The sequence below is a fragment of the Podospora pseudoanserina genome, chromosome 2 (assembly GCF_035222485.1).
Source record: "Podospora pseudoanserina strain CBS 124.78 chromosome 2, whole genome shotgun sequence".
NCBI lineage: Eukaryota > Fungi > Ascomycota > Sordariomycetes > Sordariales > Podosporaceae > Podospora > Podospora pseudoanserina.
The window spans coordinates 724205-747631 of NC_085921.1; the positions used below are offsets into that span (position 1 = coordinate 724205).

Consider the following 23427-nt stretch of genomic DNA (forward strand, 5'->3'; position numbering starts at 1 on the left):
GCGGGCTGGCCGGGTGAGGGGTTGATTAGCTGAGGAGTTGCTATGGCCCGATAACGGAGCACCGCAACGGTCCGAACCGGTCAGAGGAAGCGTTTTCACCGTCAAAGCCCGTTAAGAGCACCCCGACCACGGGAGATAACGGCCGGAATTTCTCCGGCCGTTTCGATCGGGCGTCTTGGGAAAAAATGGGGAGGGAGGCCGGCTGAGGCCGGTTATGGCCGGAGATGGGTGGAGCTCGTTTGTTGCTGTTACATAGCTAGTGCATAGTCGACACAACTGCATGGGTTGCTTTCTTCGACTTCATTCGGATGCAAGGGTGACGACAGGAATATAGGGTGAGTTTCTCTTATCTTTTCGGCTGGTCATGGTGAGGGCGCATGAACTGTATTTTGGTGTGTTTGGACTGACTTGCACGACCATAGGCGTGCACCAGTGACGTTGAGGTTAGGGTTGGTGCTGGTGGTTATCTTGCTTGATATTGCGAGCTTAGGAATATATAATATGCTGATTCGAACCATTATATCTTTGTCGAGATCCCGCTGCCAGACACAATGGCCGGGCCAGCAAGGTGACAGTCCCGTGGTCTCCTCGTGGCTTTCCATGACAAAGAGAAATCGGTCTGTCGGATATCAAACCATCCGGGGGAGTTGCTAGTTCGCATAGACGGTCAAGATGTAACCAGGGCGAGGCCGGAATATATTCCGGCCATGGTGTATATAGGCGAGCAAGTTGGCCAGTCTTCAGGACCAAATCAACAGCTTCAATCTCAACTTCAAACATTTTCTCGACACTTCGAACCCTCAAAGATTCGTGACCTCAAGACACAATGGGTTCCCTATCCAACCCCGTCACCCCCTTAAATGTCCTCACAGACGCCAAACCAGACGACACCTCCCTCCCAGCCTTTATGGTGTCCACCACCCGCGGCTTCCTCCCCCGTGCCGACCCCATCGTCACTCTACCCCCCGAGTTTGACCCTCTGGAGTCGATCCTTCAGCGTATGCCCGTCAAGACGGCCTCTGGTGAGCCTGGCCTCCTAGCCGAGGGCAAGCTGGGCAATGTCGTCCTGTCCGAGCTCCCAGACTTGACCTCCCACATCGACAAGTACGCCCCCAACCTCCCCTTGATGAACGCCCTGTATCGAGACTACTCCTTCCTCTTGTCCGCCTTCCTCCTCGAACCATGCCACCTCCGCTTCATCAAAGGAGAACCTTACGGCCTAGCCCGTGATGTCCTCCCAGCCAACATTGCCCGCCCAATCAAGCGCTGTGCCGAATTGTATGACACCCCTAACCCCCTTTCCTCTTATCACTGTTGCTAACCCTCCTGCCACGAAAAGAACGGGCTTCAAACCCTTCATGGAATACGCCGGCTCCTACGCCCTCTACAACTACCGCCTCGCCAACCCCCCCTCTGGCCTCTCCTACCCCAACCTCCGCCTCATCCGCGCGTTCGAGCACGGGCTCGACCCCGCCTCCTCCGAGGCAGGCTTCGTGCTCGTGCATATCGCCATGGTCTCCCACTCCCCTCTGCTAGTCTCAGGCTGCGTCAACGCCATATCGTCCGCTACCTCCCGCGACAGGAGCAGGTTCAACACCGCCCTCGGGGAGGAGATGTTGACCGCGTTGCGCAACATCAACAGGTCGATGGAGACGATGTGGCAAAAGTCCAAACCGGGGAGTTACACCTCGTTTCGGACCTTCATCTTTGGGATCACCTCGCAAAGCATGTTTCCCGACGGGGTGCTGTACGAGGGGATAGAGGAGTACGAAGGGGAAAGACAGAGTTTCAGGGGAGAGTCGGGGGCGAACGATAGTATGATTCCACTGATGGATAGTTTGTTGAGTATTCCGATGCCGGAGACGCCGTTGACGGAGATATTGAAGGATTTTAGGCAGTACAGGCCGTCGAATCACCGGGATTTTATCAAGTATGTAGCTGAGAGGCAGGATGAGTTGGGGATCAAGCGATGGGCTTTGGGCGAGGAGGAGGAGGAGGAGGAGGAGGGGAGGGAGACAAGGAGGCTTTGGTTGAGGCTGTTGGATCAGGTGAGGGAGTTTAGGTGGCGGCATTGGTGTTTTGCTAGGGAGTATATCCTCAAGCAGACTTCGCATCCTACTGCTACGGGGGGGAGTCCGATTGTGACTTGGTTGCCTAATCAGTTGGGTGCTGTGTTGGCTGAGATGGAGAAGATTTATGGGGAGGGTGGTGGGGGTGAGAAGCTGGGGGAGGAGATCGAGGAGATTATGGACTTGGTGGGGAGGCAGAGGGAGATGTTGGAGAAGGAGGTGAGGAAGTTTTGCGAGGAGAGGGGTGTTAACTAGGTAGAAATGTGGCTCGGTATGGCGTTTGTGAGTAAATGATGCAAAATCGAGATTTGTCTCCCCTTAACCAATGCTATGCTTTCTACTTCTCTCTTTCTACAAATCGCAAACAGTTCCAACGCCAACTCCATTAATACCCCCTACTCATACCACCCATACCATTACATTATCATGACCCATTCCTGTCACTTTAAACCAGATCCCCCCTCCCCCCAATTCAAAAAGCCATAACCATCCCAGCCACCCAAACCAAAGCTCCCACAAATCCCCCCTTATACCTCACAGCAGCCCCCGTCCCCAGCAAAGCCTTCGCAACCCCAGCCGTCTCCCCCGCTCTCACAAGCGTACAGCTCGCCGTCCCACAACCATACCCATCAGGACAGCACCCCTCACTTTCATCCCTCTCATTGCACATGAACCACCCATTAGCACACTCATCCCCCATCACAGGCGGCGCACCAGTCGGCATCGGCACCGCAACCGTCACCCCATTGCCATCAACCACCGTCGTCGAGGAAGTCAAAGGCGGGCAATCAGTCTCGGCGCAATCCCGACCTATCTGACAACACCCCCCCTCGTTATTCGCGCGAGCAAGACAAGCATAATACCCCGTGGGACAAAATCCCGGTTCACCCGTTGTAGACGTCTCCGGGGCGTCATCAGACGTAGTTGTCGATGACTGGGGTCGAGTCGACGTTGTTTCTGGAGTAGAACTCGACTCTGAAGTAGTTGTTATTGTTGTCTCCAGCGGAGCCGAGGTCGTGGTTGTAGTTAGGATGGGAACAGGAGTGGACACTATCCCCTCTTTGACACCTACAGTTTCATATCAGTCAACCATCCCACCAAAAATCCATGTCAAGATGGGCACTTACAACCCAACCCGCCGCAAACCCACCCCTTCAAACAACACCCTCCCCCAACCTCACTCGGGCACCCAACCCCCCCCTCCCCGCAACTCGCCACGCCCCCCGTGCACTGGGTGTTATCCGGGCAGCAACCCACCGGCCCCAAGCCAGTATCCGGGATTTTGATGCATGTCGACCCTTCGTAGCAGCAGGTGTTGGGGTAGCCGATGTTGCTGCATGATAGGGTGTCTGTCGGACAGGACCACTGTCTTTTGCTTACTCCCAGCACCCCTCGTCGTTGTGGGTTGGGGGATGCGGGTGGAGGGGGGTTGTAGACTGCGCGGAGGGGGGCGGAGAAGGAGGTTCCATCTCTCGGGAGGAGGACCGCAGCAGAAGAGTTGGAAGGGGATGTATGGGAGGGGTCGAAGGCGCAAAAGTGGGAGTGGAATTTGAGGGAGGGGTTGTTGGGGGGCATTTTTCGGATGGCGGTTGGTTGTTGGAGGGGGTTTTGTTGTTCGGCGAGGGAGAGGTGGGCGGTTATTAAGGTCCAGAGCGGGAGGGGAGGGGCGCATTGTGGTGGTGGTGGTGGTGGTGAGTGAGTGAGGTTGTCTGTGATCTGGGGAGGGAGCGGTGTTGCGAATTGAATTGAATTGCGGTGTAGCGTCGGGTGCACAAGAGGGGTTACCGTCGCGCGGGCACAGCGGGGGTAATTCAACAGAGAAAAATGTGTCAACAATAAATCATGCAAGAACCTCAACCCTGGAAGAGCCGTCTGTATCGCCAGAGGAGGCGTGGTCGTGATTGTAAATGTTCAGCTGTCGCAAGTCGTATGCGCAAACAGCTATGTTGACATTCTGTGGGTCCGGCTCTTTGGCCGAGAACACCCCGACAACGCAACGGTCAGGGGAGGGGGGGGCGCTGCTTATCGTTGCTTGGCGTACACGTTGGCTGGAGCTAAACTGTGAGAAGGGGTCAATGATGTCTGGACAGACAACCAGATAAAAGTCAGTGAGTGGATCTCCTGTAAGATCTGAGTCAAAAATGAAGAATAGAAAACAGGGTGAACAACAACATCAACAACTGGAAAAGCTCAGTAACACAAACTCTCGGGAACCCCCCTGCATCACCCCACCCGACCATCGGAACCCCCCACGTCCAATCATCCCAACTCGGCAGTTTGTTTACATGTCCCCTGAATTGCTTCAACGTTTGTACATTTTAGATTGAGGGTATCTACCACAGGTGCACATCCATAGTCTTACACAACATCCCCCCACTTATCCAAACTTTTTAAATCTCAAACAGCGTCTCCTTCGTGACCTCCTCACCATCCTCCTCCGCTGCCTCCTTCTTCAACACAGCCTTCTGCATCCCCTTCAAAAACGAGGCACACAGCAACGCCCCCGCCACATTGACATTCAAACTATCCACCACGCTCTGCCCCGCCATGGAAGGGATATTCAACTCGTAATCCGCCTTCTTGACCACCAGCCTGTCCAACCCCTCACCTTCACTCCCCAGCAACAAAACACACGGCGTTCTCTTCAACGGGTCCGTCTCCTCAATATCAAACAAATCAACCTGTCTTCTTTGTCTTGTAGCACCCGGCTCCTGCGCAACAGCAGCATAAACCTCCCAGCCGTTCGCCCTCGAAGCATTGAGGAACTCGGGCAGAGAATTAATCCCAAAAATGGTCACCTCCTCCGCCGCACCAGCCGATGCCTTCAACGCGACAGGCGTGATTTTTGTCCCACCATAGTTTGTAATCGCCACAGCAGCCGCGCCAAAGAACCCGACACTGCGCAGAATAGCACCTAGGTTGACAGGGTCAAGAATTCTGTCAAGCACCACAACCAAAGGTTTGTGCGTAGCGCTCTTGCGCCAGTAGACAAAGTCATTCGTGCCATTGATAGCAACGTCCTCAGCCGACTGATGGCCCAACTCGACCGAAAACCCAGGCTTAGCCGCGTACTCAGCCGGGTCCTCAGGAATGGCGCCCAAGGCCACGATCGGTGGCTGAGGGAGAGCAGACGCTTCAAGAACAAACCCGTTGTGGGGACGGGAAGAAGACATCTTGCTCATGAGACGCATGCCATACTTCCCGGAGACGACCTCGACAGGGACGTTCTTTTGCTTGGCGAGGGTGCGGATGACTTTCTCGGCTTTGATGTCATCTGAGTTCTGGGACTCGCGGACGTCGTCGCCTTGTTGGATGTAGAGCTTGTAGAGCTTGCGGCGGCCGGAGCGGAGGGCGGCTTCGACGGAGGAGGAGCCGTAGAGGAACTGGGAGGCGGCGGTGGTGTAGGTGATGCCGATGGGCTCGGGGCGCTCGTAGGCATTACTGTCGTGGAGGGGTTTGTCCTTGTATTCTCTTGGGGGGCGGTCGTTGAAGTCTCTCGGGGCGCGGTCCTTGAACTCTCTTGGAGGTCTATCGCCGAAGTCTCTTGGGGGTCTGTCCCCAAAATCTCTGGAGGAGCGCTCTTTGAACTCTCTTGGAGGCCTGTCACCAAAGGTCCTGGGGGGTCTGTCCCCAAAAGCTCTGGAGGAGCGCTCTTTGAACTCTCTTGGAGGAAAGACCCTCTGAGGCACATCGCCGAAGCTTCTCGATGGCCTGTTACCGTTACGAGGCGGCCTGTCACCAAAGCTCTTGCCCCGTCTATCCCCGTCACGACTCTCCCTATCAAACTTTCTGTCCCTCGACCCGAAGCTCCTTTCTTCCCGGTCACGAGAAGGAGCAGTCTTAGCATAACCCCCAAAAGGCCTCTCTCTCCCCTTGTTCGACCTCTTATCCTGCCCCCAAGGATTCATACCCTCCTCCCCCCTCATCATAGAAGCAAAACCCCTAGAATCCAACGGCTTTGATGCCGAAGACCTCTCCCTATCCCGGCGAGAAGGACGGACATCCCTCCCTCTCTCACCTCTTGAATTGGTAAAAGCATCACCGTCGGCAGAACCCATCCCCATTTCCCGTTTCAGCTGTTTGACCTCTTCGGCTAATTGTCCAGTCTTGAACTTGTAGACCAAACTTTTCTTGCCATGGCTGTCCTCGGGGTCAAAGAAGCGGGCTTGCTTGGACTTGGGTCTGGCCTTGTCTGGGTACTCGGTGATGTCCTTTCTTCCCTTGCGGATCTTGTAGTCGGGGCGTTGGGCTTTGAGTTCATCCCGGAGCTTTTGACGCTCGGCGTAGGTGTGGCCGTCATTTTTGAACTTGCCGGATTGAAGGGTGGTTGAGACGGAGAAGGCCCTTGAGGAAGGGGTGATGAGTGAGATGACCGAGGGAGATGAGGTGGTTATTGACGGCCTGGTGGCACGGTAGGCCAGTTGGAGAGCCATGACGGCTCGGGAAAGTGTGAAGAAGTGAAACTGAATGTATGTATGTTTGCTGAGTGAAGCCTCACTTTTTGAGGTCTCAAGGATGCCAAGAGATGTGTACAAGAGAGATGCACTTGAGGTGTCTAGTGTGATTCAATGCGAAGAAAAGGGTTACAAGCCTCAACCTGAACCACAATCTAAAATGTACAAACGCACAAGACGAACTCAGCCCCCAAAATGAGAGAAAATGAATGCTTTTGAGACTATGTTTGCTCCTTCCTCGAAGAAAATCCATGCCTTGAGATGCAGAAAAAGTCGGGAAGGTGCCAAGCCCAGGACCCAGCGGCCCCACCACAGCTGCCGGGCAGCCAACCAAAGTATTCAGGACATTATATTTCAATTTAATCCCTGCAAAGCCTTAATCCATTTAAGCAAACGCGTGTTTTTGGTCCGTCGCGTGAAAGGCGGCGCCCCTCCACTTCCCATGCTTTGAGACTGTCTCTCTATTAACCATCCCCCCTCACCCCGACTCTGAGCTTGTGCAGTTTTCAGTAAACAGCTTGGGAATTAGTATGCGCCCACAGCTTTTTGTTTTCTGTCATCTCAACTGACTTGCTTCTCCAGGAGTAGCTTCCCCAAACTTGCTTGCATTTGGAAACCTTTCGAACTCGACATTTTGGCACAGCAAACCAGCACGCACCCCCTTCGACTTATTGTTGATGTACTGCCGACCATGGCCACCAACGGTCTTTTGAACTCAGATGATGAGCTGTTTTTTGATCCCATGCCGACAGAAGAACCCACGACCTATGAGTTTCAGTCCGAACTGTCAGACGATGAGGATCCAGATCTGATTGCGGTCGACGAGATTACCCAGCCTGTTGCGCCTTCGGTACCGTCACATTTGATGCCTGCGATGCCTCGTGCGAATGTGGACGACTTTTTGCCCGACGACTCCATACAGTATGAGGAACCACCGGTAACGAATGGGCATGGCTATGACGGACATCGAAGCGATAGAGACGACTCGGCCGGTCCAGTCACAAGAATCGTCGACATTGAAGTAGCGTTACAGGAGATGTCGGAGGAAAAGAAGGCCGAGTTTGAGTACATTGAGGTGCCAGAGATGAAGCCAGAAACTGAGGGCTACATGACAAGGAGGACACGCAATGGGGTAAGGGGTTGTGCTGGGTGATTTGCTGTTTGTGTCTGCTGTGGTGAGAGATATGATGAGCAAGGCTCAAGGATGCAAGTGCGTCAACATCATGGGAGTTGCGTTGTGCTGTGTTAGGTTGTGGCATTTGTCCAGGGAGTTGTAGTTGGCAACTCTTCCAAGTGGTTGAGTGGAAGCTGGGACGACAACCACAAGGGCCTCAGGGGTCGGGGGGTGGGTGGGGTTGCCATCAAAGTATCAAGTCCCAACATGGAGAGCAAGTTTCTCTGTCGGGATGTCATGCAATCCCGGGCTCCTGATCCAAACTCTTTTGGGTTTGTCTTTAGTATGGAGCCAGGGGTTTTTGGGGAGCTTGAGTTGTGCGGTCTTGATGCCTACAGTATCGCTAGCCTCGCTGTTCTGACTTCAAACATGGTCAGCATCCTCTTCCTAACCCACATGACGACCTCCAGCTTTCGGCATCTCCCGAGCCGAAGACTTGTCTGGCTTCTTTTCTGCCTTCACCCATCGCTCCTTCTCCACCTAAGGATTTTGGCTGGATCACCCAACTACTGTCAATGACCTTCCCCTATTAATCACAATATTGCTCCTTCCCAACACACCTTCGTCTGAACCCTTAGCGCCTTTTCATTATTTGCAGGTCACACGGTTTTATTATCCATCTATTTCTCCGTTTGGTTTGATTCGTCGTTTTCCTCTTCCCGAGAACCTCAACTTTCTTGCTGCTGCTCGCCTCCCAAGCTTCTGAAAACGCCCATTCTCGCCGGTTTGTTCCTTCCAATGGGGTCTTCCAGTCGCTCCAACGGCGAGTATACTCCGCCTTTCGACGACGAGAATAGCGGGGATGACGGGGCTCTGCTCAGCCTGACTGCCGAGGCCAGCAACGGCAGGCAGTTGTCACCTGACGACTACTATATTGACGAGGTTGAGTATATTGACCCAGAGGAAGCCGACTGGAATATTCAATCAGGCAACAACCTGCCAACCAGCGACTTCGACCGCGACTATTTGAACAATTTTCACCCGGCCTACCTGGATGAGCACCAGCCAGAGCACAGGAATTTCGTTCAGTCACAGCAGATGATCATGGATCGCGTCAACCAGGAATCCGACCACGCCTACGAAGGCGATAGCGACTATGCCTCTGATCACGCCTCTGAGTACAAGGAAAGCGACTACGACTCTGACCCCATGGATATTGACCAGATTGACAGCGACGACGGCATTGACTCTGTAAGCGCAGGCAGCCAGATTGGCGGAATTGGGCGACCAGAGTCAAGTGACTCAACCTCTGCACTGCATTCACTTATTCATTTACTTGTTGCAAAACTCTCTATTTTCGGCATTTCTCTTTTTCACTCCAATCAATGCCGATTGTTCTTTCTTGCCGGCAAATTGTTGACCCATACTTTATAGGACTATTACGATGACTCCAGAAAGCGCAAGAGAGGTTCTAACGATAAATACTCTGGTGCCGTTGACGATTTCGACGAGGCCTCTGACGACGACATCCCCCGCACCCGAGGTGCCCCCACCAAGCTTCCGCCTGTTAACTTTGGCAGATCTCTGCGCAAGCGTGCTGAAGTCACCAATTACTATGGCAGTCTTGATGAGTTGCAGGAGGATGATGAGGATTCATTCATTGTCACCTCTGATATTGTGCGACCCGGTCGAAAGAAGTTGAAGCGCTTGTCTTCGAGGCTTTCTGCCAGGTCCACACAGAAGACCACGTCTGTCTCTGCCTCTGCGGGTGACTCTGACAGAGAATTTGAGAGCAGCCGCCGCCGTTCATCCCGTGCCAACAAGAACACCAGAAAGATGGTCGACAAGTATGCCGAGGACGACGATGACGAGGATGATGAAGCTTTCTACATCTCGGACAACAAACCTGCTGCTGCCCCCAAAGTCGCCAGCGTGAAGGAGATCTTCCAGGGCAACATTCCCACCGACTTCAAGGAAGCTCACAGGTTGACCTGCGACAGTTGTGCCTATCCTGATGACCGCAACAAGGGAACCTTTGTCTTTTGTCAAGGCTGCTCCAATGTCTATCACAAAGTCTGTCTGGGCAACCGCAGCAGCCGTGAGCAGCGTGTGACCAAGGTTGGGCCAGATTCCTTCGTCATGCAGTGCCGCTTTTGCATTGATGTTTACAAGAAGCGAGACCCGCGGGCACCCAGCCACGGCACATGCCAAACTTGCCATGTCAGAGGCCCATCATGCATCCCTTTCTCCGAAAAGAAAACACCCAAGCAAGAGGAGAAGTTGCGCATCGATAATGGCGGTGTTGATCCCATCACGGAGGTCAATCCCAAGCTTATCAACAACCACAACAACGTCCTCTTTCGCTGTGCCAGGTGCCATCGAGGTTGGCACTATGAACATCTCCCCCATCCCAATCCGACTCGAGACCCGTCTTGGTCAGAGCCTCTCAATCTACGCAAGCTCAGGTTGGAAGAGTACCAGATCGATTGGATGTGCAAGGACTGTCGCGACACAGATGGGCTCAAGCCTGACAAGATTGTGGCCTGGCGCCCAGCTGATCGCAAGAGCTACATCGAAGGTCAGACTATCGCAGACTTCGACGAGGATCAAATCGAGTACCTGATCAAGTGGGAACGCCAGTCTTACAACCATTGCCAGTGGTTCCCTGGCGCCTGGGTCTATGGTATCGTCAAACACAACATGCGTGTCTCCTTCCTCAAGAGGACATTTGGAGAGGGGCTTGAGGGAGGTCCCGACAGCGAGATCAAGGCAGATTCTCTGCTCAGATGGACTGAAAAGGAGGCCATCTACAATGTCTGGGTCACACCTGATATCATTCTCGATGTCCACGTCGCTCCGCGAACCGTCGAGGCTGAAGCAAAGTACAAGGCTCGGTCTCGCGAGGACAAGTTCCAGGAGGACTTGAGCCGGATCTTCCACGTGGTTAAAATCCTTGTGAAGTTTGAGGGCCTTGGGTACGAGGATGTTGTTTGGGACACCCCTCCGGACTCGTCAGACGGTGCTCTCTGGGAGGCGTATCAAGAGGCGTACCGGGAGTACCTCAATGGCAAGCACTTCAAACCAGAGTCCAACCGTGTCATGCGAGAGCGCCTCCAAGAATTCCGCCAACTCGATTTCGTCAAAGATATCGAACTCAAGAAGCAGCCCGAGGGCCTCAAGCGCGGCCAGCTTATGGAATATCAGATCAATGGCGTCAACTGGATGCTTCACAACTTCCGTCATGACAGGAGTGTCATTCTTGCCGATGAGATGGGTCTGGGCAAAACAGTTCAAATCGTGGCACTGCTCTACACTCTCATCATGACCAAGCCTCGCATCTGGCCGTTTCTTGTTGTGGTGCCCAATGCGACCTGCGCCAACTGGCGACGTGAGATCAAGAAATGGGCTCCTGACCTTCGAGTTGTTGCATACTATGGCGGACGAGTGTCTCAACAGGCCGCAAAGGAGTACGAGCTGTTTCCAGGCAATACTCGCGACATGAAGGCACACGTTGTCATCATGTCCTACGACTCGGTCAAGGACAGTGAAACGCGATCCCGGTTCAGCAGTGTGAAGTGGGCTGGTCTAATTGTCGACGAAGCTCAGGCCCTCAAGAATGACGAGAATTCGCTGTACAAGGCCTTGAACATGCTCAATATCCCGTTCAAGGTTCTTCTGACAGGAACGCCATTGCAAAACAACAAGAGGGAATTATTCAACCTCCTTCAGTTCATCGACCCCAGTATGAAGGCCGAGCAGCTTGACCAAGAGTACGACCAGATCACCTCGGAAAACCTCAGGCATCTTCATGATCTGATCCGGCCGTATTTCTTGCGCCGCACAAAGGCCGAGGTGCTCACCTTCCTGCCGACGATGGCTCAGATCATTGTCCCTGTTTCGATGTCGGTCTTGCAAGAGAGGCTCTGCAAGTCGATCATGGAGAAGAACCCTCAGCTCATCCGATCCATCTTTGCTCAGGGCAAACTGAAGGCCAACGAGCGTGGGTCGCTGAGCAACATCCTCATGCAACTGCGCAAGTGTCTCTGCCATCCTTTCATCTACAGCCAGGCTATCGAAGATCGCAACCTGTCTCCCGAGCTCACTCGCCGGAACTTGATTGAGGCCTCTTCCAAGCTGATGCTCTTGGAGATTATGCTGCCCAAGTTGAAAGAGCGCGGCCACCGCGTCCTCATCTTCAGTCAGTTCCTTGACCAGCTGACGGTCCTCGAGGACTTTTTGATGAGTTTGAACCTCAGACACGAGCGTTTGGACGGCAGTCAGTCTAGTTTGGAGAAGCAGAAGAAGATCGACGCATTCAACGCTCCAGATTCAGACATCTTCTGCATGTTGTTGTCGACGCGCGCTGGTGGTGTTGGTATCAACCTGGCGACGGCCGACACCGTCATCATCCTCGACCCCGACTGGAACCCTCACCAAGATATCCAGGCTCTTTCACGCGCCCATCGTATCGGACAGCGCAAGAAGGTCTTGTGCTTCCAGCTCGTCACTATTGACTCGGCCGAGGAGAAGATTCTTCAGATCGGTCGCAAGAAAATGGCGCTCGATCATCTGCTCATCGAGACCATGGACAATCAGGACGACGCCCCCAATGACGTCGAGTCGGTCTTGAAGCACGGCGCTGAAGCTCTCTTTGGCGACAAGAAGAAGGATGCCATCAAATACGATTCGGCTGCTGTTGACAAGCTTTTAGATCGATCCATGCAGGAGGAAACCAAGACCGACGATAAGAAATCGGCCGAGTCTGCTTTTGCCCACGCCCGAGTGTGGGCCAACGATGGTCTTGCTGACGAGATGAAGGAGACCGAACAGCAGGAGATGTCGCTCAGTGTCTGGGACCAAATTCTCAAGCAGCGTGAAGAGGAGGCTCGTCGTGAGGCCGAGAAAGCTAGGGAAACTCTCGGCCGCGGTGGACGCCGTCGTGGGGTGAGTAGTTATGCTTCCAGTCTCTGGAAGTCCAGAATACTAACGAACAACAGAATGCCAATTACGCAGGTCCCCAGTTCGAGTTTGATGAGGGAGAGAAGCCAGACAGTGATCAAGGCGAAGGTGATCATGACTTCATCGCTAAAAGCGATGGTGGTGATACAAGCGACGAGGAAGTCGGCACTCCAGCCACTGGGCTATCAGCACACTTGCGCAAGTCAGGTACGAAAAGTCAACTTTCTTTAGTTCAGTCAAGAAGCAGAGCCAAAGGCAACAAAGGGGGCGCGACACCACCAGTCACGCCCAGCAAGAGGAAGACCCCGCAAAAGACCACTCAAACACGCAGTATTACTCGAACCACAAGCTCACTCAAGACAACATCTCAGACAACGAAAGCGGCCAGGCCCAGACCCAAAGCAACGCCCAAGCCCAAGGGAAAGCAGCAGCAGCAGGAGCAGCAGCTTCCCTCGCCCCCCAAAACGGCCACGCCAAAGGCGCCGTCAATGGTGATAAAGTTAAACGTTCCCAAGTCGAAGTCGCCATCTTCACGGCCCAAGGCCCAGGCGCCCAACAACAAAACGGCGGTGGCGCCAGCAACAGTCGCCCAGTTAGCACAGACGTCCGGTTTAATGTCCCGGACAATGCTGCGTCCCAAAACCAAAGACGGCAACAGCAGCAGCAGCAGCTCGGAGCTGTCGGAGGTGTCGGGGGAGCCCCAGTAACTCACCACCAGGCAGGTGCAAGCATGACAGCCTCTCAAAGGGCGGGGATTGACTTGTTGAACTCGATTGCGATGAGGCCTGCTGGGCAGTCTGGAGGTGGTGGGGGTGGGGGGGTGATGGTTAACCAGATTGGTGTGCCGACGGTTCCGAGCTCGACGTCGTCGTCGGTGGCGGCGGCGGCGGTGGTGCTGCCAAAGGCGGAGCAGTGCGTTGTTTGCAAGTATAGTCACCCGTGGGGCTGGGAGTGCCCTGAGATGAGGAGCATGAGGAATTTGAGGGTGGCGTTGGATGAGCTGAAGCGGGATGGGAGGTTGACGGAGGAGGAGAGAAGTGGGTGGAGGGGGTTTTTGGTGGAGAAGTTGAGGTTGTTGAGGGGGTGATCTTGGGGCTTGCTCATAATTTTTGAGCATTGTTGTGTGTTGTTTTCTTTTTGGAAGGGGAGTGCTAGTCAGACGGGGAGACAAAATGATGATGGGGAGGGGCTGGCTGGTGATTCATTGCGAAAGAGAGGGGGTGCTCTGGCAGGACCTCTAAGCTCATTTCATTCAGAAGAGAGGGATTATCTCCTTTTTAATACTCTGCGGTTGAGTTTTCTATTGCATAGCGCGATATACCCTGGGGTTTTTTTGGTGCATTGAGGCATTCGGATGGAGGTGGGGAGGCGTCGGGGGTTTGCTTTTGCGCGCCACGCAGCATCATACAGAGAGATTTTTATTTACAAAGACGGGGATTGCGTTTGTGCTTGCTACCTACCTATGTGATGTACTCAAGAGTGACTGTTTACCTATGTTTGTGTGATGTTGCCCACATTGGTTTGTTTCCATGAGAAGGGGAGGGGTTGTTGGCCTTGTTCGGGTGGGCTGCTATGGGGAGGGGAGAGTTGGGAAGGGGCGAATTGGGGAGGAGAGTGTCGGAGGGGAGGGAGTTGGGGAGGAGGGTGGGCGACTTGGCATGGTCCAGGCGGTTGTGGAGGGGGCGGGGGGAAAACTTGGGATGGTATGGAAGGGAAATAGCAAGGTGGCTAGATTTTAGGTGTTTTGGGATAGAAAGTGAGACGAGAGGAGGAGGTACAGTGCGGGCATGTGATGATGGAGATTGGGATGTAAGTCAAGGGAATGAGAGAAGTCGAGACGGGGCAGTGGTTGGGTCATTGGGACAGAAGATTCAAGGTCGGGTTAGGCAACATGACATCTTTGTGACGTGCTCGAGGTGGGCGAGCAAGATGCCTACCTCCTCAATGGCCAACTCCAGGTGCAAGGCACAGGGCTGGCGGGTTGGTAGTGTGACATCTACACTCTCGGTGAGAGCTCAGGGGAGCTCGCTGGCAAGGATGTGGGAGGGAGTGGTTGGGATGGCAGTGCTCCATGGTTAGGATCTGGGGCTGATGTCCAGAATCGCGGGAGAGGGGTAGAGGAGGAGTTCCAGCCAGACCAAACTGGAGGAAGGGCGATTGACAGTCTAGATCTGAGGGGGGTGTCGGACCGATGATGTGAGTGGTATGCGGGTAGATGGGAGGGTTTCCCAAAGCACACTGCGCCTCCATGTGGAGGTTGCTTTTGGGTCTGGCAGGTTTGTTTCAGATGATAGCTTACTTTGTTAGATTTGGGTTTTGAGGGTGGCAAGGCTGGTGAGATGAGATGACGCCTTTAGGCCGGCTGAGAGGTGGTCGAGGGTTTCAGGAAGAGGGGTGGGTTGTTCATTATCGGTCTGTCGGGAGGGAACGACTCGCGGTCGGAGGGGGAATAGGGGGGTTGGGATGCGAGTTGCAGGGGAAAACTGGAGAGGAACGGAGTTGTAGAACGGTGAGATTGGTGGTGCGCTAGCTACACACGATGGATCCAATGGGTTGGTGGTATGTACCTAGTTTATTGCTGGAATGGGAATGGATGGTGAGGGTTGTGGCTGGCATTGGTGTTGACGTTGACATTTGACAGCTGACGGGTTGACGTGCGTAGCGGCCCGTTGAATGGACTGAGCTTAGCCTCTTCAGAAATGAGGGACATAAGAAAGAGTTTTGGTATTTTCTGTGTTTTAGAGCTGCCCAAAAGCTTTGTTTATTTATTGGCTTTGGAGATCTGTTGTAAGTGGCAGGATGCTTAGAGGTTGATATGGCTCCATTGGGATACCCACCAACTTTGACACTGGACGTAAAGAACCCTTTCTGGAGGGCGTGTGACCTTTGGAGATTTGGAAGTATATAGGGCAAAGACGAGATGTTGGGATCAAACTGTCAGTACTTGTCATCCGATGTCTTGGAATACACGTGGTAACTTCAACATGCATAATCTTGGTATTGACTTGATGCTGTTATTCTTTTTGTGGATTTAGCCACATCTTGCAAGTGTCAAGTACCTACCTAAGCCCTGGGAGTAAATAACAATTCAATGTCTGTCCAGTAAGTGCTCACAGGCACCGGTGTTTGGCGTGTGGAGTGCTATGTGAGCGGAGGTTGGCGCCACTTCTCACCACGATGCTGGAAAAGTATCTTGATCAATGAGATGATATTCTCCCAGTCCCTGAAGCCGTACTACCCATCCCATCCATCAGCCAGCTCCCGCCGTGTAGCCGCCCTGAACACAGATATCTCACCAAGGATCACAACACACATGCACTAAATACCTCTTTGGTACCTTCCGGTATCTTTTCTCCCATTTGCGGTCGGAGTGGCCGTTTGTCACGTGTGACTAGTGAACCAAAAAGAACAGGCACCAAATGTGGCTTCCCGTCCAGTGCCTGGGCAAAGGCAAGCAACCTTATTCAGATTGACTGTGAGGCCGTTTGCTTCAACCTTGTTCAAGTCCTTTTGGTCTGTCCGGCATTTGTTTACATGCATTGATATGAGTCAACGGGGAGATGTCTGCTCGTTCCGATAGGTTGGCAAGTTGCTTTCTGAAGTGTTGAGGCTCATGCATTCCACAAGCCCCCCACAAGCTTATGTGGCTTGTCTGTTCGTTTGGTTGCGGTGGAGGAGAGGTTAGCAACGGAAAACACCGATCAAGCGTGGATTAGGGCGCCAGACTAAGGTAGTCAGAACCAGAAAAATAAATAACGGGACAGATATCTATGTGGCTGTTTAGGTTCTTTCGCCTCTTTTCTAATGCTGGCTGTTACGCTGTCAATCGGTAGCAAGTAAATACCCTACCTAACTTAGATATCAACACTAGGGTATTTTCCAAGTGCATTTGCTGTTTTGCCTTGCAACTTCATCTTCAACCCTGGTCCCTTGTCCCTCGTCCCTTCCTGCCCTCTGCCGGAGACGCACAACAGGCAGGCGCACAACACCTCAAAGCTACGGTCGTACTTGCTTGTGATCTGCTCAACTGGCTACACCTGCCAGCTAGGTAGATACGAGGGCTCCCAGTCACCTAGCTCCAGCACCATCAGCGGCATCAGCCTTGTTTTAACTGACACTTGTCCGCTGGCCCACTGGCGTGCCGTTCCACGAGGCCTCATTCATTCTTGTCCTCGCTCTATTGTTACCGCACGCCTCGTTACCATTCTCAGCTCTATTTTCCGGCCAAGGATACCAGTCCTGCTGTCAACAGTGCTAACCTGCATATACTTTCTATAGAGGAGGTTCACGGCGGTATAAACACGACAACCCAAGTCGACCAGGCTTTTCGCCAGCTGTCTCAATTGATTGGACTGCGACTATATCATTCCGTTTGCACGCACCCACCACGCACATCCTGTTGCCTCTCTTTCTCTCTCTCTCTCTCTCGCCTCCCGGGGGGCAGTGCCGGCATTGTTTCCTTTTGGATTTGACTTGACCAGTGTGTGCTGTCTCCGCCATTTGTTTTTGTTCTGTACTGTTTCCTTTGACTTCCCCGAGCTTCTCTGCTTTTTCCATGTACACGCCTTTGGCTGATGCGAAAGCAGGGTTCTCTGTCAACGCAATGTCTGGTGGTAACCTGCATCAACAGCAGCCTGACTGCAAGCAGCCTAGGCCTCATTGGTTCGCTGGGGAGCTTTCATCGCCTTCCGTGGCATCTTCTGGCCGCTCTCCGTCATTGACCAGTCTTGAGTCCGTTTCTTCTCTTGATAGTGTGTCAGAGTCGGCCTTGAAGACACCAACAGCACCGGCAAACTGGTGTGCTGATTCCAACGAGACAAAAGAAGCTGCAGGCACGACCAACCAAGTAGTAAATAAGCCAGGCAGGCGTCACAACTTTCGTCAGGGCTCTCCATCTTCTCTGTTCACCAGTTCTGGTACTGCGACTCCGATATCGTCTCATCGCATTCCTTCGGTAGTGAACCCAACTTCTCAGAACGCGGGTATTCATGCGCCAAAACCCTCTGTTGAAAGGGGACGACACGAAGAAGATCCTGCTGGCAGTTGCGGAGCACGCGATCCTGACTGTTTTGATTCGGTTAGTGGTGTTGGGTCAAGGCTCGACACTGATGGTGAACAAGGCCACAGAGGTACATACCCCTCTTGCACACATGTTCCTGATGCAGCTTACTGACTTGTAACTGCAGCTCACGAGTTCTCTTTTGTTGACGATAACAGCCTGAAGGCATCTTCAGGGCTTGTATCACGTAGCTTTTCCCCCCAAGCTGGATACAGGAGAAAGTATTCACATGAGCGTGACAGAAAAGCCCATATTTTGCAGCAGTTTGAGAGTATCAGAGGTGTTTGGCCGTCGGATTCTGTAACTGGTTGGTGTACCCTGCTTCTAAACGACGATGCCAGTATGCCTGACTGATGATCATAGCTCCGTTGCACAATACAAGCGGGTCCAGCCTCCTTTTCAAAGCCCCCATCGCAAAGAACATCGCCGAGATCAAATCTAAGCTCGCATTCGCTGGACTTCTTGCCTCAACGGCCCTTTCTCAGCCAGCAGACAGGCACAACTACACCACCCCCCGTCCTCCTTCCCCGAGCATCGGCTCGGACACTACAATAAGGGCAGCCCCGCATCAGCTGACCACGTATTCCGGCCAATCAATAGAGGTCACATCACCAGCAATACAAACAACAGGCAGTGCCCCGAACACCTCCGAGCCATTGTCCTCCGTTCCGGACCCACTTTCCGGAGGCATAAATATCTCCTTCGGGCAGCTCCCAAACTTGAACTCAGATTCCTCTTTTTCTTTTGATGAGCAACAGCAACAGCAACAGCAACAAAAATCGTCCAAGCATCTTGAAAAAGAAGAAATGTCTGGCTCCGTCGTGGGTAGCGTTGGCGCTGGTGAGCGCTCGCCCTCAGGCGAGCAGATGCGTCTGTCTGGTGGTTTGAGTGGAAGAGGGCAGCTTGCTGCCAGCACTGCCGGCCCCTTTGGTGGTCGCGCGAGAGGTACGTTTATTTTTTTCCATTCATCTGTGTTAGTCGGTGTGTTTTGGAATTCATATACTTTCTCTTTTCTCTTTTCTCTTTTTTCTTTTGCTTTTCTTTTCTTTTCTTTTGCTTTTTCTCTCTTTTGCTTTTTGCGTTATCTCTGCTATGGTTGTTGCACCGGTTGAATTTGTCTTCACTGGTAGAAACACAAGCTCTAACATGCTTCCAGGCATTGACAACTGGCGCCAGCGAGCGCAGTCCCCGCCCCAGCCCAGGACCGGCAATGGTATATATCTATTCAACCTCAATCATCTGAGTCAAGCTGATCAGTATATAGATACAACCTGTTCTCCTTGTCTGGGCGTGGTCCTTTCTCCCGCCAATGGCAACTTTGCTGCTGGCCCCTCCCAGGGGTACAACCCTGGCTTCTCTTCGCCTGTTGCGCCGCGCTCTCCCACCTTGGCGTCTTTTTCTTCTGCCCCGACCCGCCCCGCCGTCCTGTCCCCTGCTGCCCGGCAGCAGTTCACTCCTTTCCCCGGCCCATCCGCCGCCACCGGCATCTTTTTACCTGGCACTCCGACCGTCTCTGCCGGTTTCAGTTTTGGTGACTTTGCCGGTGGCTCCGGCTTGTCGCCCGTCGGCTTCTCTGGTGCTCCCAGCTTTGTCGACCCGTCTGGTTTCGCCTCTCTGTCGCTCTCTGACCCCGCGGCCGCCCGCCAAGGCCAGCTCACCCATCTGCGAATGATGGGTGATGCTGGGACTGGCAATCTTTTCTCGCCCCCGACATCCCAGCCCCAGGGGCTGTACGGAGTCCCTTCGTCTTCTGCCGGTGGTGGTGGCTCGGCCGCGACCCCAACCACGACCGCTCCCCCGGCGATCCCGGCCCCGCGCCCCCAGAACAGGGATCTGGCTCAGTACCAGAGCCAGTATCTGGTCACCATCGGCCCTGATACCCAGGGATACTGTTTTGTCCGCCCTGACGGCAGCCGGACCCGACTGGTGCCCGTTGACATGCTCCCATTCTCGCTCGTTGGGCTTCCGCCTTCGGAGAACGACAATGACAAGCTGATTGAGTTGGTGATTCCCACCGGTATGGACCGACTCTGCAAGAATAGCAATATTGAGCGGGCGGTTGTTCAGGTACGTTCCATTCTAGTGTTTATTTACTTGCCCCTTTCCTTGTTGGGTGGGTGACGGGTGATGGTCTGTGCACTCAGCCCTCAACCCCCACCAACCCTAGCCCGTCACTGCTCTGCCTGATGCTGACTTTGTGAACAGTCCCCCCCTAATCGCCATCAAGACCCCATCCAGGTAAGCAGTTTTCCTCTCTTTTTCCTCATAATCACCTGGAGAGCTCTCCCGCCCATTCAGCCCAATCCAACTGAGACTCGTATCAGAACCGTATTGACCATATCCTGCTCGCGTCTGATCCTCAGGCTTCTTCTGTTGCCGCCACTACCGGTTCCGGTCCGACTTCCCCTTCTGCCGCACAGCCTAGAAAGATCAAGGTATATTGCGACAAGTGGGTTCACGAGGGCACCTGCGCGTTCACCCAACAAGGATGCAAGTACAAGCACGAGATGCCTATGGACAAGGCCACACAGCACAGTTTGGGGCTGTTTCATGGTTTGCCTACCTGGTGGAAGAAGAGGCAGGCAGAGCTGTCTCGCGAGAGCGAGCGGGGTCCTCTGGAGCGCGGTGGGGGTGTTTCCGTTGGTGGAAGGTTTGCTACGGGCGGTTCTGGTGGCGTCACCGGCACTGGCGCTGGCGCCGGTGCTGGTGCTGAAGGTGGTCACAGACGATATGGTTCGAGCTGGTCGCGCTGGGATAGTGGGAGTGGTGGAAGCGGTGTGGGGAGCGCATCTGGTATGCGCCGCGGTTCTTCTTCTACTGGTAGTGAGTCTGGTTTCCATTCTTCCAACTGGAGAGAGCGTCACCCGGCCCCGGGGTAATAAGCAGATGGTGTGGTTTCTTTTTGTTGCTCCCCCAATCTGAAGGTGGTGCGGTTGGCGTTTTCGTTTGCTTATATGAAGAAGAATACCCCGCGGTATAGTATATACCCCAAGCGGTTTGAGAGCGTTGAAGGGGTGTGGACGATTGGGCGGGATGTGATTTGGTGTCTGCGAGTGCAGTTGTAGTTGTGTACTGACCGAGTGAATAATGTGGTTTTTGGGATGTTCGTGTCGCTGGTGAAGTTTCATCAGTGTGTGGAGATTGTGGAGGGGTTACCACCGCACGACAACCCGAAAATACAACTTCGTCAACGGCCTTTACGACCAAGTAATCCTCCAACTGCTTGTCACGATTTTGCGCCCTGCATCGACTACCGTCTCTGTGATCCTTCTTCAACATCTCAATTTGCTTGACTGTTATTATGGACATCATACCCTCGCAACACCAAGAGTCCACCGTATTCGACATTCATGGAGACATTCGACTGCCGGATGCCTTCTAATCTCATCAAGACCGCGAGAAATATTCGCCAGCCTGATGTTTCAATCGTTAGTTACCAAGTCGACTTTTACTTCCCAGCGGAAAGCATGGTCAAACCTGCTTGGAAAGAGCAACTTTGTGGAAGATCGCAGTTCGCCAAACTTTTTGTCAATGGAATGAGAAGTCTTTGTCACAGCTCTTTACACAAATCAAAATTTCTGTCCCCTTCTTTTCTGGGGTATTATTAGGGGCGCGATTATCGGAGAGGCAACAAAGTTTATCACTGGAGATTACTTTCTCTCGTCACCTCGACACTATCTAAGCTTCGACCGTCTCAGTCTAAACGAGCTTTTGGTTAGTTGTTGGACATCTCGACGACCACATCCTCCCATCGCTACTACAACACTATCAAGATCACGACGAAGATGAACACGTTCTGGGGTGGGCTAGTCGTGGTCCTGGCTGTCCGATCCCCGAGAGGCATGTTCCAGTTCAACTTTGGCATGTGTTTGTCACGGATAGCTGAGGTGGTTTATTTGTCTGTTATTATTGCGTCTAAGGTGACGGTGGGCTTGGTTGCCTCGGTTTAATCCGCCCAAGTGGGCGGTTTGATGGATTTGTGGCGTCGATTTCGTTTTTGTTTTTTGGAGTAGGAGTGTACTATTTATCACAACGCGCACACCTCGGTCACTTTTAAGACCCAAAGCTAACTTGGTTATAGACCACCCGCCTCCCAACTTTGGTCCTGTCGGCTCAGAGAGACGCCCTGGGCCTATCCGCCACGGCGAGGTCAATGATGAGGATTCCGAGAGGAACTCGGTTGTGAGTGAGGGGAGGAGTGTTACGGGTATGATGATTATTAGTCCTGGTAGGGCATGATGGATATGAGAACAAGAAATTGGGCGATGATTTGATAACGATAAAATGGGTTTGGAATTGCATGGATACAAGGATCAGCATGGAATATGGTTCGGAAAATATGGGTTATGGATGATGGATTACGGGGAAATGTTTTGTGGATTTTTGTTGTCGTTTTCTTTTTGCTTATATTTTCTATCTTGGAAGCATTAAATAGCTTTGTGCTCACGCATGGGAATAGTTTGGGAGATGTGCATGTTAGGGTAGTTGGCATAGAGTTTGAGTTCTCTGATTTTGAGAGGTTGTGGTCATTATTGGGCTGAGGTGTGTTGCGGTGTGGTGTGGTGTGGTGTGGTGAAGGTGACTCTGGAATGTGTGGTGAAGGTGACTTTGAGATGTGTGGAGTTTTGAAGGTATGTCGTGGATAAGGTATTCAACAGGATCCGTGCTGTTTTGGCTGCCCGCTTCACAGCGACATGAAAAAGAACAGCCCAAAGTTGGATTAACTCACCCTTTGTTGACTTGGACACATCCACTTTGGGAGACAAGAAGTACCCATAAATCTTATAATTCGAGTCTTCGACGTCCTGTATCCATTCACTGACGACCACCGTATTCCGGCAGCTCTTTCCATGACATATAATATTTATCAACAGATAGCTGGTGTAAGTGAGTCGGCAAAACTGTGACGTGATCTGTCCTACGTGAAGACAGTCTCTACTATCGAACCTAAAAACCACCAAGTCAAACGCCCCTTCTCCCCCTCCAAACCAAGTGTCATCTCCTATACCCACCCCACATACGGGCTCACTCTTATTGTACGATCCCACCTTTGGCCGCATAAGCCCCCCTCCGCCCTTCTGCACAGCTAGGATGTCGTGATAACATCAGTTATCAATATCTTTTCTCCCTCGCTCGCCTCGACGCACTTCCTTGTTTCGAGATCCCAACATAATCTCAACGGACGGAGACTTGACGAGAGTTGAACCGGCTGGCTCCCCGCACTCCTCGAGGTACTGTACACCTCTTCCTCTGTTGCGCTGCTGTCCCGCTATCAACAGCCGAGGAGAAAGAGGGGAGCATCGCTTGCTCTCGCTCCTCGAGCGTACTGTACACTCTCTTTTCTCCTTCCTCCTCTTATGTTCCCTCCAGCTACCGCGTCGTGACCCAGCTACCGCTCGCGGGCGCTGTTGCTTTCCACCATAAGAGGAGGAGGGCGGGAGGCGAGCTTCGACGTGGTGGACAAGGGGGAAGGGAGGGGGGAATCAAGGAGGAGGGTCGAGCGGGGGGCTGCTGGGGACAGGTCGGTCATCGTGGTGAATGATGGCCATGGTTTGGCGGAGGGCAAGTGTCGGAAAACGTGTAGCGGTCGTAGTTGTAGTCGATGGCTGCCAGGGTTCCCTTGATGGCATACTAGGCCGTGGTGGGTGTTTATATCGAAAGGTTCTGCGGGACAGGCGGACGGCCCGACGGCTTCAGCAGTGTTTCGAGAGGGGGTGGGGTAGTTGTAGTTGTCGTGAACGAGGGACGGCACGGCTGGGATGGGTGGTGGAG

At 53.2% G+C, this 23427-nt stretch overlaps 5 protein-coding genes across 5 annotated transcripts; 3 read left to right on the forward strand and 2 right to left on the reverse strand.

Moving 5' to 3' along the window:
* Window positions 1-60: 60 nt before the first annotated feature.
* QC764_201070 (uncharacterized protein) lies at window positions 61-2423 on the forward strand. Its single transcript, XM_062943813.1, has 2 exons — window positions 61-1278; window positions 1340-2423. The coding sequence occupies exons 1-2, from the start codon at window positions 827-829 to the stop codon at window positions 2322-2324; spliced, it is 1437 nt and encodes a 478-aa protein (XP_062802561.1). The 5' UTR covers window positions 61-826; the 3' UTR covers window positions 2325-2423.
* On the reverse strand, window positions 2344-4229 carry QC764_201080 (uncharacterized protein). Its single transcript, XM_062943814.1, has 2 exons — window positions 3197-4229; window positions 2344-3119 (listed from the first exon to the last, which is right to left on the reverse strand). The coding sequence occupies exons 1-2, from the start codon at window positions 3642-3644 to the stop codon at window positions 2542-2544; spliced, it is 1026 nt and encodes a 341-aa protein (XP_062802562.1). The 5' UTR covers window positions 3645-4229; the 3' UTR covers window positions 2344-2541.
* Window positions 4230-4459: 230 nt separating this feature from the next.
* QC764_201090 (uncharacterized protein) lies at window positions 4460-6502 on the reverse strand (the record flags this gene model as incomplete). Its single annotated transcript, XM_062943815.1, has 1 exon — window positions 4460-6502. One exon carries the CDS (start codon window positions 6500-6502, stop codon window positions 4460-4462), a length of 2043 nt encoding a protein of 680 aa, XP_062802563.1.
* A 454-nt stretch (window positions 6503-6956) lies between these two features.
* QC764_201100 (uncharacterized protein) lies at window positions 6957-14044 on the forward strand. The gene is made up of 5 exons (XM_062943816.1): window positions 6957-7051; window positions 7106-8888; window positions 9072-12581; window positions 12635-12803; window positions 12968-14044. The coding sequence occupies exons 2-5, from the start codon at window positions 8436-8438 to the stop codon at window positions 13681-13683; spliced, it is 4848 nt and encodes a 1615-aa protein (XP_062802564.1). The 5' UTR covers window positions 6957-7051; window positions 7106-8435; the 3' UTR covers window positions 13684-14044.
* Window positions 14045-16306: 2262 nt separating this feature from the next.
* Window positions 16307-22175, forward strand: QC764_201110 (uncharacterized protein). The gene is made up of 7 exons (XM_062943817.1): window positions 16307-17725; window positions 17783-17962; window positions 18019-18600; window positions 18812-19722; window positions 19861-19893; window positions 20019-21495; window positions 21737-22175. The coding sequence occupies exons 1-6, from the start codon at window positions 17152-17154 to the stop codon at window positions 20532-20534; spliced, it is 2796 nt and encodes a 931-aa protein (XP_062802565.1). The 5' UTR covers window positions 16307-17151; the 3' UTR covers window positions 20535-21495; window positions 21737-22175.
* The last annotated feature ends 1252 nt before the right edge of the window (window positions 22176-23427 follow it).